Raw genomic sequence first — 18,450 nt, 5'->3', positions numbered from 1 at the left:
CTTTCGAAAAGGCATCTTAACAACTAAAAATAGTCTATGTCTGCTTGAAAGAAAGGAAGATCCATGAGCTTAGCTTAAAAACCCTTAACACTAGATTCGTTCTTTCTTCAAAAGCTATCAAAAGCTTTCTTCAAAAGCAAATCACTCAGGAGCACAGAACTGAGTACTATTGGTACTACCGACTAAAACTGTGATTGTGGCAAATTAAAATTGAAAACCCAAATGGGTCTGCCAAATCCTAGTGTGTGTGTGTGTGTATATATATATATTTTTTTTCGGAACTTCCACAAAAATACTTCAGCTCTTCCTTGTTACAGTATAAAAACCTTGTCATCTTAGTTTTTATAAGATATACATTAATAATTGTGGAAAAGAGACAGACTCTATTTTACTATGGTGAAATAGAAAATTTGTCCTACGAAAATATGGTGTAGGAAAAATTGCCATTAATTATTATTTTAACATTCTCAGTTTTATAATTACCTGGTATCCACTCTTCTTTGTACACCTTCATATATCTTTTACTATATCTTTCAATATCTAGAAAAAAATTAAAAAGTGTTCATTAGAAAAATCAAGAATAAACCTGGATTTAAGCCTTTCCTTTAAAATAACTGAAAACACCAGGTATCTTTTACTTCACATTCAGGGAGGTTTCCCACATTTGTACATAATGTATCCCTGAACACATACTGAAGAGTTCAATGAGCGTTGAAGTGTCAAGAAGCAGCTGCGTATGAATGGCTGGAACTGAGCAGAAACCTAAACTTTAATTATAGCTCTTAGAATCAGACAACCTGACTCATCTCTGAGGACAGTCACAAAAGCCAAAGACACTGTCAGGAAGCCACTTACATACAAGGGCAAGGAGGTCTACTCAGCACCTTCTATTTTCTTCTGCTGACACTGGTCTCCAGCTCCTAATCCAGTGATGGCGAACCTTTTGAGCTCGGCATGTCAGCATTTTGAAAAACCCTAACTTAACTCTGGTGCCGTGTCACATATAGAAATTTTTTGATATTTGCAACCATAGTAAAACAAAGACTTATATTTTTGATATTTATTTTGTATATTTAAATGCCATTTAACAAAGAAAAATCAACCAAAAAAATGAGTTCGCGTGTCACCTCTGACACGCCTGTCACAGGTTTGCCATCACTGTCCTAATCTGTAAACCTTGTGTAACTGGGATGTATTAAGTACCTCAGTGGGGATGGAGGGCTGTTTGCTCACTTCCAACACATTCAGTTAGGCTTCTCAATTAGCCACTTTTCACAACCCACTGGGGAGGAGAGTGAGGAAAAGGGTAGGAGTAGGCGAGGTTGGACTCGATGGGGCCATGAATGAGCAAGCTGAAAGCCTTCATGCCAACTACTGAGAACTCTGCAGGGATCTTCTGAGTTTGCCAAAAATGGATGAGTCACAACTGTGTCTCTTGCTTCTGCTTTGTCCACTTTGCCACAAAATCAAGGCCCAAATATGTAATGATTTTTTTCTATGTTAAGAAAATGCTTCCATGCCGAAACCGGTTTGGCTCTGTGGATAGAGCGTCGGCCTGCGGACTGAAAGGTCCCAGGTTCGATTCCGGTCAGGGGCGTGTGCCTGGGTTGCGGGCACATCCCCAGTGGGGGATGTGCGGGAGGCAGCTGATCGATGTTTCTCGCTCGTCGATGTTTCTGACTCTCTATCTCTCTCCCTTCCTCTCTGTAAAAAATCAATAAAATATATTTAAAAAAAAAAAAAAAGAAAAGAAAATGCTTCCAAATAATACTAAGACCATGGTGTTAGACAAAGATAACTAAAAATAACTAAGGCAGATCAGAGGCCAAGAGACCAGGCTTTTCTAGGTATTTAACTGTTTGACATCAATCTTGCTCTCAAGTTTTACATCTATAAAGAGAAGTCGGCACAAATGAGAGATTTCCGGCATTTGCATTTTATAATTTCTACAAAACAGATTCCATATTTTGAAAAAAAATTTAACCCACAGTATACTAAGAAAAACAGTTTTTACCTGCTTTCAATGAACCATTTTTTATATTTTTAAATTACTTTCAAATAATTTACAGAAGAATAAGAGGAAGTACTGGGACCCAAATAAAAAGAGGCCAATATTTTGAATAACATTTCACCAAAGATATAATACATGGACAAAAAGCACATGATAAGATATTGAACATCATTTGTCATTAGGGAAATTCAAATCAATATCACAATTAGGTACCATTTTATACTTAGTAGGATGGCTAGAACCAAAAAGACAATAACAAGTGCTGGCAAGGAGTAGAGAAACTGAAAATCTCATACATTGTTGGTGATGGGAAAATGTGCAAAATTTTGCAAAAACAGTTTGGAAGTTCCTCAAAATGTTACATATAGAGTTAACATATGACTCTAGATACATACCCAATAGAAATGACTTATGTTCACATAAGAATGTATACATGAATGTTCATAGCAGCATTACTCATAGCAGTCCCAAAGTAGAGCTTACCCCATTATCTGCCAACTGATGTATGGTAAACAAAATGTGGTATATACATAAAATAGACTATTACTCAGCCATAAAAAAAATGAGGCATTGATACATTCTATACCATGGACAAACCCTAAAAACATGCTAAGTGAAAGAAGCCAGTCACAAAAGGAAACATATCATTTCATTTATATGAAATATCTAGAACAGACAAGTCACTAGACACAAAGCAGATTAGTGGATGCCATGGGTTGGATGGAGAATGGGGGTGTGATACTACTGATTATAGGGTTTATTTTCTGAGTGATAAAAAGCTTATAAAAATTAGATAGTAGTATGGTTGTACAATTCTGTGACTAATCTAAAAGCCACTGAACTGTATACTTTAAAAAGTGAATTTTATCTCAATAAAGCTGTTATTTAAAAAGAATAAAAATTATCAGAAATTTTAATAAGAAATTAAGTAAACTCAAATCTATATTTCATTATTTTTCGGTTTTGAAGGTATATTTACCTAAAATGGCAATGTTCTTTGAGTGCAGCTAACTGTGCATCAGTTGTCTATTCTGTGTTTGTCATGCACAAACCCTGAATGCATGTGTTTCATAAATACTATCCTGATTCCAGATTTGAAATGCATCTTTAGTAAGTACTAACTTATTACTTCTGATTCTTCTTACACTTGCACTATCTAAATGATTCAAATTATAAATGCATGTCTAATAAGGTTCTAGCTTATCATTACTTCCAATTCTTCTTATACTTGCACCATCAAAATATAGTACTTTAAAAAACTTTGATGGCTCACATTTTTGTTGAAGAGAGGATGAGCCAGCTATCTTCTTTGGTCTATAATTAAAAAAACAGTTTCATTATTAAATTTATAATCACCAATTAACAAACAAACTACTAAATCGTTTAATTTCTACATAATCTATTTTTTTAAATCATCTTTGTCTTTGCCTTCAGAATTTGTCCACTTACAAACTACATCAAATAAATTTGGTATATTAATATCATAAAAAAAATATATATGGTCACATGTCATTTTAGCAAACAGGATGTTCCAAATTCTTTTCACAAAAAAATATGTAAATACATGCTTTTCAAAGATTAACTACATGAGAATACCATATTTCCTTTTTATCCTTAAAAATGTTGTTTACTCATTGATTCTTGAGTTTGAGAAAATTCACTTAGGATATTATCAAATGACGACAGTCTGAAGTTTTGTTTATATAATCAATTTCATCATTAGTAACCAGAGAGCTGCTATTTCTGTCTCTTTGCATTCATCTTCTGATTTGTCTAGTAATTGGGAGACATCTTCCTGTCAATTTTCTTCTCTTTGCCATTATGAGCAGAAAAAAGTTTAAATTCTCAGTTGTATTCTATAAAAGCAAAAACAAAAACAAAACTACAAAGACAAGAGACTCTCCATACTTCTTTTATATCTTCTTAAAAATTAATGTAATACTTTAGGCAACACAATAGGAAAACTAAAGGGTGATGTAATAGTGATTGATGATTTATTCCAATATTGCATAATCCTTCTATGTAATTTTATCATTCTTCTATTTTTTTTAATATTTTAGTCTTTTTTTTTTTCAGCATAGTGCGGAGTAATGAATGAATGATGAAATAATATCTACAATGATGAAACACCAAAATGTTTCAAGGCAGGACAAATAAGATCACTAAGATTCCCAAATGTATTTTAGATTAATAAAAATGTCAAATGAACTGATATGGTAACGCTAATAAAAAATGAGGTGTTTTTCAACTTAAGTATCCATTAACAGATAAATGGCTAAAGACAATGTGGCGTATATACAATTCAGCCAAAGAAGGAATGGATGAACAGACCTTGAGGACACTGTGCCGAGTGAGATAAGTCAGACAGAAAAAGACCAATACTGTATGGTATCACTTATGCGTGAAATTTAAAGAAGCCAAACTCTTAAAAACAGAAAGTAAATAATAGTCAACAGGGGCTGTAATGTGCCTTACAAAGAAAATGCATACATTAAATGTCTTCCTTCAGGCATGAGTTATAGTGTTGTTGGTTGTAAATGCAATATTAATGAATTAATAGTATTGATTATATTATTAATGAATCAATAAATGTTTTAAATAACATTTTTAAAAAGGTGTTTTTTGAAAAATTTTAAAGTAAACGGTCTTGTCCTTTTGAAGATCTCTATGAAAAAAATAAAAGTTACGAATACCAATCATTACATATAGTAAGAACTGCTCAAAAAGAAACTCAAAAATTAAAATAGGGTTACATGGATCCTAATGGTATATATATCAAGAGTTAATAAAACAAATTCCATGTATTCAGTACAAGACATTATGGCCATATCACAGGTAAATTCATAATTTCCACTGGGCTTTAAGTTCTAAAATGGCTTACAGAACCATCTCCTCTGTCACTCCTATTTCTACAAAAAAATCCCATGGCTCAGGAACCTGAGCTGGGAACCACTGGACCAGAGGATCTCTATGTACCTCTGCAGCTAAAATTCAATAAAATTCATTGGTGTTTTTCCTTTATTATAAAAATAATAAACTTCATTGTAAAGAAAATACCAATCACTTCTAAAATTCTACCTGAAAACGTAAACAAGCCTTGAAGACATCACAACGTTAAATGTTTATTCTGTGCCCCAGTTCTTTGTGACAAATCTCAGTGCCCCAAGCCACCAGCGACTTGATTATCAGGAATTCTTGTGATATCCTGCCCTATTTGTTTGTTCTAGTCTCTAGTAATTTAGTTTTTTACATTAGTCCATAAGCATCTCTTTCCTAAAGCACGTAGGTGGCAAGTGATGGCAGAAGGCTGGTAAAGGTGCAGTGATGTAACATTATGTAAAACGTTATCTCCCTCTCACAGTTGATTTCCATTCAGTCTGGCCAATTATTTTTCATTCATGGTATGTATAGTATATAAACGTGTGTGTATGTGTGTGTGTGTATATATATATATATATATAATACCATATTAACCTATATAAACATATGTATGCTTATATTTTAAAAACCATTATTTTCAACCATAATTTTTTAAAAAAACAGATTACATCAGGAAAGAGAGTTAAATATGAAGATTTCAAGGAGAATGTACTTTATTAGTTTAGAAAATCCTATGCAAATTTTCTCCTGAATAAAAATAACAGAAGCAAAAGATTCCTATATTTTTAGATATTTTATTGTGCAGTTATCAAAGATAAAGAGTCTTTAAAGATAAAGAGTATCTTTATCCAGGTACAAACCAACCACTCCCAGAAACCAGCAATGAAATTATGTTCTTAATGTGCCTGTCTAAAAGACTTGCATGAATACTTTAATGACATGACACACTTTTAAATTAGACATGTGCTTTAATACCAAGCACATTTAGTTAAATAAATTTGTTTTGCAGTCTAGAGAAAAGACTAATTTTAAAAATATATATATTTTTATTGATTTCAGAGAGGAAGAGAGAGGAAGAGATAGAAACAGCAATGATAGGAGAGAATCACTGATTGGTTGCCTCCTGCACACCCCCTACTGGGGATCGAGCCTGCAACCTGGGCATGCCTCCTGACCAGGGATCAAACCCTGACCTACTGGTCCATAGGTCTAGGCTCAACAACTTAGCCATGCTGGCTGAGCAAAAAAGACTAATTTTTGAAAAGATTCAAGTATACCCTACATTGTTATTTTTCTAATAAGAATGAATATTTATTAGTTCACTTAGTGTTACTTTTTAAAATCTTTAATGTGAGAGATTTAATTTCATTTTCAATTCAAAGAAATAAAAGTATGCAACATAATCATGAAAGTTAAAAAGTTCAGTATGTTGAAGTAAAAAAATTCAGTATTTTTTAAGTAAAATTATCTCTTTCTTATCAAACCATTATGTAACTTCAAGCAGTTATAGTTTGAAAAATTAAATGAACCTGTCTAAAAGGCTTCTTATAATTACAAGCACATATAATATTACTTGTCAAGACTTCCTTTTGACTCTTAGCCAATTCTAGCTTCCAGAGAGAGGGAAAATGGAATGCATTTTTATTACTAATGGAATATGATGATACTATATGAATTTCTCATGTTTTAATGATGTTGTTTTGAAAACTCAAGAATGATATCGATCTCTCTAATTTCACCATTCAAGGGCAGAAACTGAAAATCAATATAGATCTACTTTGCTAAATAAGCACTCGGAAATGGGTTCCCTGCTTCTAAAAGCACTTCCCACTTCCAGTCTGAGACTGTCAAACCTTCTCCAACTCAATCTTCTCTCTGACCTTAGCATAACCAATGAATATGTGTTTTGTATTCTATTATATCTGATGTATAAATAATAAGCCAAAATACAGTTAAGGCGTTTAAAATTTTTAACCAAAATATGAAATAATCTGAGGCCTGCATATAGACTTATGTATAAGGATAGTAATCATGGCATTATATATGAGAAAAAAAAAATTAGAAACAACCTTAAATCTAACAGTAGGAAATTAGTTACAATTAATGTTATATCCACAATGAAATACCATGTAGTCATTAAAAATCATATTTTCTAAGAATACTAAGGATAAGCAAAAATGCTAATAATATGCTACTGAGTAAAACAGGGAGATACAAAGTAACATGAGTTCAATTTTATAAAAAGAATACAGCCCTAACTGGTTTGGCTGAGTGGATAGAGCGTCGGCCTGCAGACTGAAAGGTCTCAGAATACACATGCAGCCCTAGCTGGTTTGCTCAGAATTTAGAGCGTCGGCCCTCGGACTGAATGGTCTAGTGTTTGAGTCCAGTCAAGGGCATGTACCCCTGGGTTGCAGGCTGGATCCCCTGCCCTAGGAGTGTGCAGGAAGCAACCAATCTACCATCTCTCTCTCACACTGATGTTTCTCTCTCTGTCTCTGCCCTTCCCTTCCACTCTCTCTAAAAGCATACAATGGGTGAGGATTAACAACAACAACAAAGAATACACACACAGAAGAAAATTTCTGGACTGTACTAGAAAATATTTTAATCTAGACATAAACATTATAGATGAGTTTCACTTTTTAAGTATGTTTTGTTTTTCATAATTTTTTTTAAATATATATTTTATTGATTTTTTACAGAGAGGAAGGGAGAGAGATAGAGAGCTAGAAACATCGATGAGAGAGAAACATCGATCAGCTGCCTCCTAGACATCTCCCACGGGAGATGTGCCCGCAACCCAGGTACATGCCCTTGACCGGAATCGAACCTGGGACCTTTCAGTCCGCAGGCCGACGCTCTATCCACTGAGCCAAACTGGTTTTGGCAAGTTTTTCATAATTTTTACTGAATACATAAAACTATTGTGAAAGGTAATTCCACAAATAAAATATCAAAATTTTTAATATATATTTTCTGTTAAATCAACATAAATACACTTTTTCAAGGTAGGATAATTCCTGACTAAGTCGAATCAGCCAGTACGGAATGATCATATATCTTGTGCCAAAGCATTGTTTCATCTGTACGCACTGAGCCACAAAATCGCAGTCCAATACGCACCTTGCTTTTCTTCAGGTGTTTCTATAAAGTAAGGCATTCTTTTCACAGTTTCTCTCAACTCCTGTTTTAAGGCCAGCATATAATCTTCACCCTCTCCTGTTTTCAGTGGCACTGGTTTATAATCTGTATCCTGTTTTAAGTTAAGAACAATGATTTTTTTAAATAAATATCTTAATATCCCTTTTGCCTACATTCTGGAAAATGTCAGTTTTATTGAAAAACTACATTTTGTAGGCAATAAGCTTTACAATCAACTTAAAAGATGTTGAGTTTTTGTAATCTATTTAACCTTTTAGCCCATTTGCTCTTATTTTAGAGGTAGGAAAGATGGTTAATTTTTCTACTGGCCCTAATTTTCCTGATGACAAAATAACCATTTTGCTATATAGTTTGTTTACTGCGATTTCATATTTTAAAGATCAAGGCACCCAAATGAGAGTAACTGCTATCATTTTCTATTAACCTCAACAGTGGTGGTAGTATTGGTTGGAGCAGTAGCATAAAAAAAGTAATAGTAGCAGCTATCATTTAGCAAGTGGTTGCTAGGACTAGGATGTACTCAATATTCAACATCTGTGATCTCATTTAAAGTATCATCAATATTTCCCATTTTACAGTGAAGGAATTGAAGAAGTGAACAATCGTAAGCCCACAGAACATGTAAAGCAGGAGTTTGAAATTACATCTTCAGTTTTTAAAAGTTACATGCACACACACATATTCATAAAAAAGTAGATCCTCAGGGCATATAGTAAAGACATTTCTGGTTTCAGAGGCTAAGTGTAGGATACATTGTCAAAATTTTACTCCAAATTTATCCATTAATTCTACAACTATTTATTGAGTGCCTACTATAAGCCAGACATGGTTAGACAAAAGGCTATACCATGAAGACTAGTCAAAGTTCTTCCCCTCAGGAAGCTTACATTCTAGGGGAGAAAAACACAATAAAATAAGTAAACAAATGAGTTGATATGTAATTTTGGGTAGTGATACGTGCTATGAAAAAAATGAAGCTGGGTAGAGGAAAAGGTGACTGGCAGTCCATGGAGGTTGGAGGTGGCTATTCTACACAGGATAAGCATGCATGGCCTCTTGGGGAAATCCCGTTTGAGCAGAGAGCTAGATAAAATTAGGAAGCCATCTATGCAAAGACTTTGGGAACAGATGGCTCCAGCCAGAGGAACCAGCAGAGGAAAATGCCTGAAGGAACAAGGAGGCCAGGAAGGCTAGGGAGAGAGAATAGTGCGGTAGGAAAATGGTCAGAGAGACATAAAAAAGGCCAGATCAGACAGCCTCTTAGCCAGTAGTAAGGAACTCCAGTTTTATTCCATGTATAAAACAACAGTGTATACTAACAGCTCTAGTGTTTAGAAGTAATCCCACACATGGACAAGAGCCTTGTTTTAAAAGAAATAAGCATAAAGTGGTATTATACCTATATCTGAGATATTTATGTTTGTTTTTTTGGTTGTAGTGAATATAGGGAAGGCAAAAAACATCAAGAGCAAAAAGTAGAGACTCCTTATGTGAGATGTCTAGATCCCCAGATAAACGTGCCCAGGTCCTCTACTACCATACATCTTTCAACAAGAACTTTTCCTTTTGGAATAGGAAAAAGATTCCTGGACGGTGTATCTGGTTATTTATGATTTTTTTCATTGTTTTATACTGCAACACATACACATCTGGAAATGTAAGCTTACTTTTTAGACTAACTATAAAGTGAAAGCATTAGATATTATGCCAATTAAGCCTGCAGCATACCCATTAGATTTAAAAGCAACACTACATGTAATAGAAGCACTTACCGTTTGAGAAACAGTAACAAATTTAAATTTGCTTTAATAAAATAGGGAGATAAGCAAAAGAAAAAGTTCAGTGGGGGAAAAAAAGGCCAAATGGTAAAGTAGGGAGCAAAATTAAATTCTATAGATGCAAGGTGAAAAGAAAATCATTAAGTCAAAGTCTGGCAGAATGAGAACTGAGGACCACAGTAAAACCTTTCCTTTTAAAAAATATTATTTAATAATATAACATATCAATAACAGCAACCTAAGATACATGAATTTTAAAAAATATTTCTTAGTTCACACAGGACTGAATATATTCATGGAATTGTATGTATAGTTTTGTTTTCTGTATTTTGAGAAAGCAATCTGAAAACTAGAAAAGGTTCAGGGAAGAACAGTAGAAATATTTAAATCAAAAGTAAGCGAAACATGCTCTTACTTTCTTACACTTAAGGATGTCATAATGATATCGTATATTCAAGTCCTATATAGAATTTTAATGTTCTCTGAAACATGAAAAAGCACACTGTGAGAGTTCATTGTTAATGCACTTACAGGAAATAGTGGCGGTGGTTTCAATGCTACATCAGGTAACCGTTCACCTCTGCTAAATCCAACTGCCTCAATATTGAAGGTATAAGCAGCACGTCCTCTTCCTTTATTCCCAGCCATTGGAACCAGTTATACCAGAAATGTGGGAAAATTCTGAAAATTAAGGAGTAAGATTTACTGGATCATATGAAAAATAAAACCAACATTTTAAAGCAAAATACACTCCACCCCTTAAGTAGCATGGCCAATTTAAACACTTCTGGAAGGCAAAATGTTTAAAGAAATAACCATGTGATCAACGGATTCCTGAACTCCTCACATCTAGTCGTGTTTGACCATGGCCTCAACTACCTCACCCCAGGCCCTGGGTGGAGACTGACGCTGGGTCTCCTTCAAGAGGCTGCCCCAACCACTGCACAGTCAGTTGATGCAATTTTCTCCACTCCTCTGTGGTTTGGCAACAAGATCTCTTATCTATGTAAAAGTATGGACAAGGAAAGGTCAGGCTGATGAAGAGAGGACACTGCTTTTTCATTCAACTTGAAGACTATTAGTCATACATACTTTAAATTTGTAACTGGCCCTGGCCTGTTTGGCTCAGTAGACCCATCAGCCCTCAGAAAGAAGGGTTGTGGGTTGGATTCCTGGTCAAGGGCATACTATGGTTGCAAGTTCAATCCCCAGCCCTGATTAGGGCGTATACAGTAGGCAAAATTGCTACTGTACCTCTCTCGCATCAATGTTTCTCTTTCTCTCTCTCTCTCTCTCTCTCTCTCTCTCTCTCTCTCTCTCTCAAAATCAATGGAAAAATATCCTCATGTGAGGATTAACAACAACAAAAACTTGTAAATGATTATTTCTTTAATCCTAGAATTTCAATGTTAGAAAAGATCCTTGATATCAAGTTCAGTGTCCTCCCTTTAGAAATGGGAATGGGCTCAATAAGACTCTGAAGAGGTCCGTCCAAGCAAAAAACATAAGTTCAGAGAAAACCACCTGAAATTGACATTGTTAAAGGTAGGATAAAACTGTACTCTCTTCAACTATGGGGATAGTAGAGATGTCACGGTACTCAATGCCCTATACTGAATGTCTGAAGTGTCTAAAACATGATTACATTATAATGTGACAACTGAGCTGGCACCGCATTCACAGGATTCCTACCCTAAGGATCTTTCACCACAGCTCTGCATTTGACTGTAGTGAAGATTATAATACACACTTTAAATATATTTTTTAACTTCACCCAAGGATATGTTTGTTTTTTTATTGATTTTAGAGAGAGGGAAAATGAGAGAAACATGGATATTAGAGAGAAACATGGACAGGTAGCTTCCCAGGTGGGGATAGAATCTGCAACCTGGTATGTGCCCTAACCAGGAATCGAACCCTCCACCTTTCAGTGTTAAGAGACAATGCTCCAACCGAGACACACAGGCCAGGGTTAATACACACTTTTAAAATCACTTTTCCCATTGATAAGGTTATCATTCAAGCCTGTAAGCTCAAAAAGCAATATGCCCTCCCACACCAAATTAAGAGTTCCCTCCCGCTTTTCTCTTGTCATTTGTTTATTTATTTTAAAACCCGGCATCATTGTACATACAATGCTTCTCCAACTTGAAGGCACATATGAATTACCTGGATACCTTGTTATATTGCAGATTCTGATTCAGTTGGCCTTGGGCGGGCGTAAGAATCTGCATTTCCAATAAGCTCTCTTGAGATGCTAGTTTACAGACCACACTTGGAGAGCAGCAAGGCTGTATCTTGTCCCATATTTTGGATTTGAATGGTTGTATACATGAGATATGGTTTAACACATTTCTCTATTCCCTGTATCTTCTATAAACAGGTGGACTAGAGGCTTACTTAAATTTGAGTTTGCGCCGAAACCGGTTTGGCTCAGTGGATAGAGCGTCCGCCTGCAGACTGAAAGGTCCCAGGTTCGATTCCGGTCAAGGGCATGTACCTGGGTTGCGGGCATATCCCCAGTGGGAGATGTGCAGGAGGCAGCTGATCGATGTTTCTCATCGATGTTTCTAGCTCTCTATCTCTCTCCCTTCCTCTCTGTAAAAAATCAATAAAATATATTTAAAAAAAAAATAATAATTTGAGTTTGCTTTTTTACAAGGATACTTAAGAGATGCTTGTTTCCTACTGCATCACATCAGGATGCATATGAAGTGTCTGTCCCGGTGATGTTCTGGTCAGTGGGTTCAGGTACTGTCAGTCTGTTTCATCTGGTATAAAGTTCCCCCTAGTTTTGACCTGATGATTTTAGCTGTCATTGATGATCCATTATTCCATTATGGATTGCAATATAGTAATATACACGTTTTGTCATTCTTTCTGTATTTATTAACTGAAATTCTACCAGGAATCAATTCCTCACATCCACTATTTAGTTACTATGAAACACAATTCAAATAGGAAAGGTGCTTATTTTAACAACCAAGCTCATTTCAGCTGTCCACACTAAGAGAAGAAAAATATCCAAATGGCCTTGTTTCAATTGCTGAGTCATTAAAGCATATGCTGAGCTTACTGAAGGAAGGTCTCCTAAGTATGAAAATTGCTAAGCAGAAGGGCTAAGAAACGAACTGTGGGAGCCCAGTAGATATGGCTGAGACCCCGAGGTAGAATTCCAATCCAGGATTTGCCACAAGAACAATTATAGGCAATGTCTTCCAAACTTGCCTGATCATGAGAACTGCCTGAAAGACTTATTACACAGAGTCCCAAGTGATCCTCAAGACCTCAAACCTACTACGCCAGAATCTTTGGAGGTGGGCCTTGGGAAGTAGTTGGAAAACTCACCCTAAAAAGGGAATCTATTAGCTACCACTGTTTGATGGGATATCCCTTGAGAAATGTCAAACTCTGCTGCCTCTAAACTTGTTTTTATCAAGCAACCTTAAGTGCTATCTTTAGTGAATGTACTGCCCTTGTCAGAGAAAAATCAGTCCTTGTTCTTGAGACACCCTTAATAATTACATAGCATTCTGGCCTATAAATCCATCTCTTTTTAGTTTGGTTACCATGAGTCAGTCAGTTCTCCTATACCCGGGGAAACTGCTAATTTCATTTTTCCTTCTCTTGCAGAGCTGAGAGGCATTCCCTTGGCTCTGGCAACTAACTCATGGGAAAAATAGCTTACAAGTAATGCCTAAGCAGCACTCTTTAAAATCCTTTAAGTTGACTTAACAGTTGCTTTGTTTCTTTTTCAACTTTCTCGAACAAAAGGATTTTTAAACCAGCTTTCCCCATTTTCTCATTATCCAAGTCTTACTTTACTTCATTTGGCCAATTTCATTGAGTCATTCACTCAACCAATATTGAGCATCCCAGGCACAGTGGCAGGAACCAGACAGCACTGAACAAAACCGGTTGCTGCCCTCAAGTCTTACATTTCAATGGAGGAAAAAACACAAAGACGTAAATAAATATGTAACATAATATTATCTGTTCTTTATGTGTCCCCTCCAAAAGGATGTTGAAGTCCTAACTGCTGATAACTTTAATGTGACTTTCCTTATCTTAATATATAAAGAGGTAATATGCAAATTAGGCCGGGACGCCGGAACAGGATGACCAGACAGGAGGTGGCTGCGCACGCAGGTGAGGCCCAGAAGGAGACAGAGACAGGGACAGAGGAGCCTGCCCCAGCCAGTGCAGCAGCTCCGGCAGCCCGGAGTGGACACAGGCAGAGGGGTCAGGGGCGGGAGGGCCTGGGGCTGGCCGAGCCACTGTGCCGGCCTGGGCAGCCCCGGAGCGGACACAGGCAGGGGGGACCTGGGGCAGAAGTCAGGCGTGGACCTGGCCGCCCACGGCACCAGTCAGGCGCGGGTCCCGGCCACCTGCGGTGGTGGCCTGGCCTGACTTGCGCGGCGGCCCACGGGGTGCCTCCTCGCGCGATTTCAATCGTGTACTAGATTTCAATCTAGTCCTATATAATAAAAGGCAAATATGCAAATTGACCAAACGGCAGAACTGGTCACGATGATGCGCACTGACCACCAGGGGGCAGACGCTCAACACAGGAGCTGCCCCCTGGTGGTCAGTGTGCTCCTACAGGGGGAGCGCCACTCAGCCAGAAGCCAGGCTCATGGCTGGCAAGCACAGCTGCAGTGGTGGGAGACTCTCTCACCTCTGTGGCAGCGCTAAGTATGTCCAACTGGGAGAGGGCACAGGCCGGGCTGAGGGTCCCCTCTCCCCCGCACCCAGCTCCAGTGCACAAATTTCATGCACTGGGCCTCTAGTTTGGAAATAAAATCTTTGCAGGTGTAATCAAATTAAGGTGAGATCATACTGAACTAGTGTGGGTCCTCTTCCAATTACTGGCATCCTTATAAGAGGGAAATCTGGACACACAAAAAGATACACATAGGAAAAACACCATGTAAAGGTAGAGACAGAGATAGGCAGTACTGCAGCTGCAAGCCAGCAAACACCAGAAGCTAGGAGAGAGGTACAGAACAGACACTCACTCCCTCAAACCTCCAAAAGGAACAAACCCTGCCAACACTTTGATTTCAGACTTCTGGCCTCCAGAACCATGAGAGAATAAATTTCTGTTGCTTTAAGCCATCCAATTTGTGGTAATGTGTTGTGGCAGCCCTTGAAAGTCAGTACAACTCTAAAAAATAAAAATCATGGAAAAGGGATACAGAATAACAAAGGAGTGTGTAGTGGCTTTTTCATCATACAAGGAAGGTCTTTCTGTGGAGGATAAATCTGAACAGTGTGCTGGAGAAGGCCCATGAGCCAGCTGGAGGGATGGGGTAGAGATAATTAGAGAGAGAAGTAACAGCAAGTACAGGGGAGGGGAAGCCACAAGCTGGGAGTGTGTACGGAACAAGAAGCCCATCCCCCTGGCCACTGTGTGGCTCAGAACATCATCCTGAACACCAAAAGCTGGTGGGGATGGCGGGTTCGATTCCCAGTCAGGGCACATACCTAGGTTGCAAGTTTGATCCCCGTCAGGGTACGTGTGGGAGGCAATAGATTTGTTTCTCTCTCACATCAATATTTCTCTCTCCCTCCTCTCTCTCCCTCCTCTCTCTCCCTTCCTCTCTCTAAAGTCAATGGGGGCTGGGGGGGGGGGGGGGAACAAGCCCATGTAGTTGGTGAGTAGCAAGAAGAGGTTGGTCCAATGTGTGGAGCCCTGTGAGAGCTGTAGTAAGGGGTTTGGCTTCTATCTTCACTTGTGATGGAACTACACTCACGAAAATGCTGAAATGCAAAGGTCCTAATGGTCCCCAATGGCAAAATCCACTAACCTTTTGTCTTTGTTCATGCTCTTGGACTTCCAAAGCACACAGCTCATTACTGCCTCCTCTCTACGGAAATTCTCATTCGTGGGCTCTAATAAAACTCCAGGTTCTTCTACCCCACTGATCATTTTATTGGTCGATTTCTCTTCTTAAACCCCCTAAAAATAAATTTCCTTAAGGTTTAATCTTTGGTCTTCTGCTGGTTTTTTTTTTTTGGTCTTCAGAAAATTCTGCCATTCTTGGGGTTTGGGGACCTTGCCCACAGCATTACCTCCAGCACTAATGCACTAATAACCTCAGTTTCAGCACATGCACTTACAACTCAAAGAATATTTGGATAACACTTTAAACTTAACATACTGAGATAATCTTCACAAGCTAACTTGTCTTTCATGTATAAGATCCCTGTTTCTATCCATTGTATATTATTTCCCCAGTCACCAATATTTGAAGATTTCGAGTGAGTCAGTATCAATTTCTCATTCTGTTCCACCCCTCCTATCAAATCATACATCTAATTCTTCCTTCAAAATGTCTCTCCCTTTTCATTTCTTCTACCATAATCCAGCTCAGTCCTTTCCCACCTCATTTTTTAACTGCAAATTTTGTGGTATCCTGTGTTCTTCCTGTTTAATTTATCCTTCCATATTATTCAACAGTTTTTATTCATATATATAAAGCCTAGTTCTGATTATGCTCCTCTCTTCTTCTTCCCTCTTGGCTAGAGAATTAAATCCAAACTACCTAAGTATTCAAAACCCTTTTAAGATGGTTGCACCTACCCTGATGACTCAGTCTTCTGTAATCATGTCTTAATTACCATTCTCTCCACTGCAACTTCCTCCCTCTTCCTCCCTGACTGGCTGCACCTGTTTTCACCGTAAGATCCAGTTTCAGTCCCTCAACATCCACAAGAGTCATTTCATCCCACCTTACTCTTGGAAAGATCCTCCAGCATTTTTATTTTTTTGCAGGGGGAGAAAAAAGGGAAGCCCAGTCAGATTGGGGGGATGTGGGGGTCCCTGCCCTGCGGTGCCGGGTCCCAGGCCCCGCTCACCGTTGCTGCAGGTGGGTTGGCGACGCACCAGGCCCCCAGCTGAGTGAGACCCACCTTGCAGCTCAGGCAGTTCTCGCGGCACCTGACTAGGAATTGAACCAGGACCTCCGGGTTCAGAGGTCGATGCTCTAACCACTGAACAACACCAGCCAGGGCTGCAATATTTTTTTTTTTTCCTGCCCTGCCGCCCCCTCCTCCCCCCATGCTTGTCTCCAAGACCTGAAACTGAGAGCCACCATCAGGCGGTCAGTGTAGTGGCAGTGGGGCTGCTGTAGCACTGGAATGGAACCCGTTAGCCACAGTACGGCCAACAGGTCACGAACAGTGCTTCCTCCTGCATTTTTAAAACTTGAGGTGATACATATTGGTACACAACTTAATTCTGGAAGAAATATAGACATGCCCCTTTTGGGAAATGGGCCTTTTCCAAAGGGAAGGAGTTTCACTTATGTTTTTTGTTTGTTTCTTCAACTGTATTAACAGGAGAGAATTTACCCCCCCACCCCACCCCCCACCCCCGCAACACACACACACACACACACACACACACACACACACACACACACACACTGCCTTCCCTCAAATTCTTGAGAACCCAGATCATGACTTTCTTCACACATCTAGCTCAGGGACTTGCACATAGGATAGCCCTGAACAGAGGGGAAAAATTCCAACTAGGTTAGGAAAATACTAAAAAAAGGCTGCATCCCCACCAAAAGCTTTAGGAGGATAGGGAAGAAGAGCACACCTATCCTTGTATGAAGGCTTATTAGTAGATGCCACAATAAGGGTTTTCATAATTATCTCTTATAATGCTGTCTCATGGGTCTCCAATTTTCCCTGGCTGACTCTGGAGGTTAGTCAAGTTCTCAAGAGAATTTTTGAAGACAAAATGGATGTTTCGATAGCTGGGAGGTGCGGGGGTGGGGGGATGACCTCGTGTTAATGGTGGGAGTGATATTTGTGGCTGGCAGGGCTACACCCAGTTATTATCCACTTTTTCTGTCCTAAGTCTGGCTGCCTGCACTTTCCTTAGTTGAACCTTTCTACCAACTTCCTTTGCTCTCTTTCAAGAGTGAACAAACTAACAAAACAAAACAAAAAAGGAGGGTGAGGGAAGAATTATTTATTTATTTATCTATTTATTTATTTTTGGAAGAGAAGAAAACCCTTATCAACAACCCCTTTCCCCAAGACACAGGATAAAATGCCTACAGTGAAGAAAAGTCTGCGGCAATGATTCGTGCCTGAATCAATCACATAGTCATCGGATTTGAAAACCTACCATCAGTCAGAGCATAAATTCCTCTCTCACTCATGGCAAACAGTCCCAGGAAGAGGAGACGATTTTAAAAGATTTCGAAGGGGCGAGAGGTAAAGCTCTCTCTCAACAACCCTCAACCCAGAGGCGCTTTCATGAGCCTCCACCCCTGCCTTTCCCCACCTCCTTCCCCCACGTGCCCGGTGAACGCCTCTCCTCCCTCCCCATCCCCATCCCCCCCGAGTCTTCAGTTTGTTACCTGCTCCCTAGGATCGAGGCTCGGGCAGAAGCATGCGGCCGAAGCGCCGGCCAGCAAAGAGCCGACGCGGACACGAGGCGCCTCCGCTCCGACGAGGGTTCCGGGGCCGAACCAGCCTCCACGCGGCTGGGAGCCGAGTTCCCAGCCCCTCCAGGTAGCCCCGCCCACTCCCCTAGACCCCGCCCACCGGGCTAAGTCTTTTAGCCCTTGGAGGGCGCCGTAGTCGGCCCACGCC

General features: G+C 38.9%; 1 protein-coding gene and 1 non-coding gene across 3 annotated transcripts in view; both read right to left on the bottom strand.

The window, feature by feature from the left end:
• The window catches only part of POLR3G (RNA polymerase III subunit G), a 38,301-nt gene extending 19,948 nt beyond the window's left edge, over window positions 1–18,353 (bottom strand). Inside the window, exons 1-4 of one of the 2 annotated variants that reach the window (XM_036310748.1) lie at window positions 18,216–18,353; window positions 10,366–10,515; window positions 8,018–8,147; window positions 484–540 (exon numbers count right to left, since the gene is read on the bottom strand). In XM_036310748.1, coding sequence (XP_036166641.1) covers window positions 484–540; window positions 8,018–8,147; window positions 10,366–10,482 — 304 coding nt within the window. In that variant the 5' untranslated portion in view covers window positions 10,483–10,515; window positions 18,216–18,353. Of the gene's footprint in view, window positions 1–483; window positions 541–8,017; window positions 8,148–10,365; window positions 10,516–15,644; window positions 15,797–18,215 lie in introns of those variants that run through there. The other variant, XM_036310749.1, reaches the window with a different exon arrangement.
• Window positions 16,900–17,025, bottom strand: LOC118657211. The gene has a single exon (XR_004967932.1). It is a non-coding gene; the product is annotated as a small nucleolar RNA SNORA54 (small nucleolar RNA).
• Window positions 18,354–18,450: the final 97 nt, after the last annotated feature.

This window comes from Myotis myotis, unplaced genomic scaffold (genome assembly GCF_014108235.1).
Source record: "Myotis myotis isolate mMyoMyo1 unplaced genomic scaffold, mMyoMyo1.p scaffold_m19_p_5, whole genome shotgun sequence".
Classification (NCBI taxonomy): Eukaryota; Metazoa; Chordata; class Mammalia; order Chiroptera; family Vespertilionidae; genus Myotis; species Myotis myotis.
The sequence above is the reverse complement of the archived record's forward strand: the minus strand, read 5'-3'. Positions and strand labels throughout refer to the sequence as shown.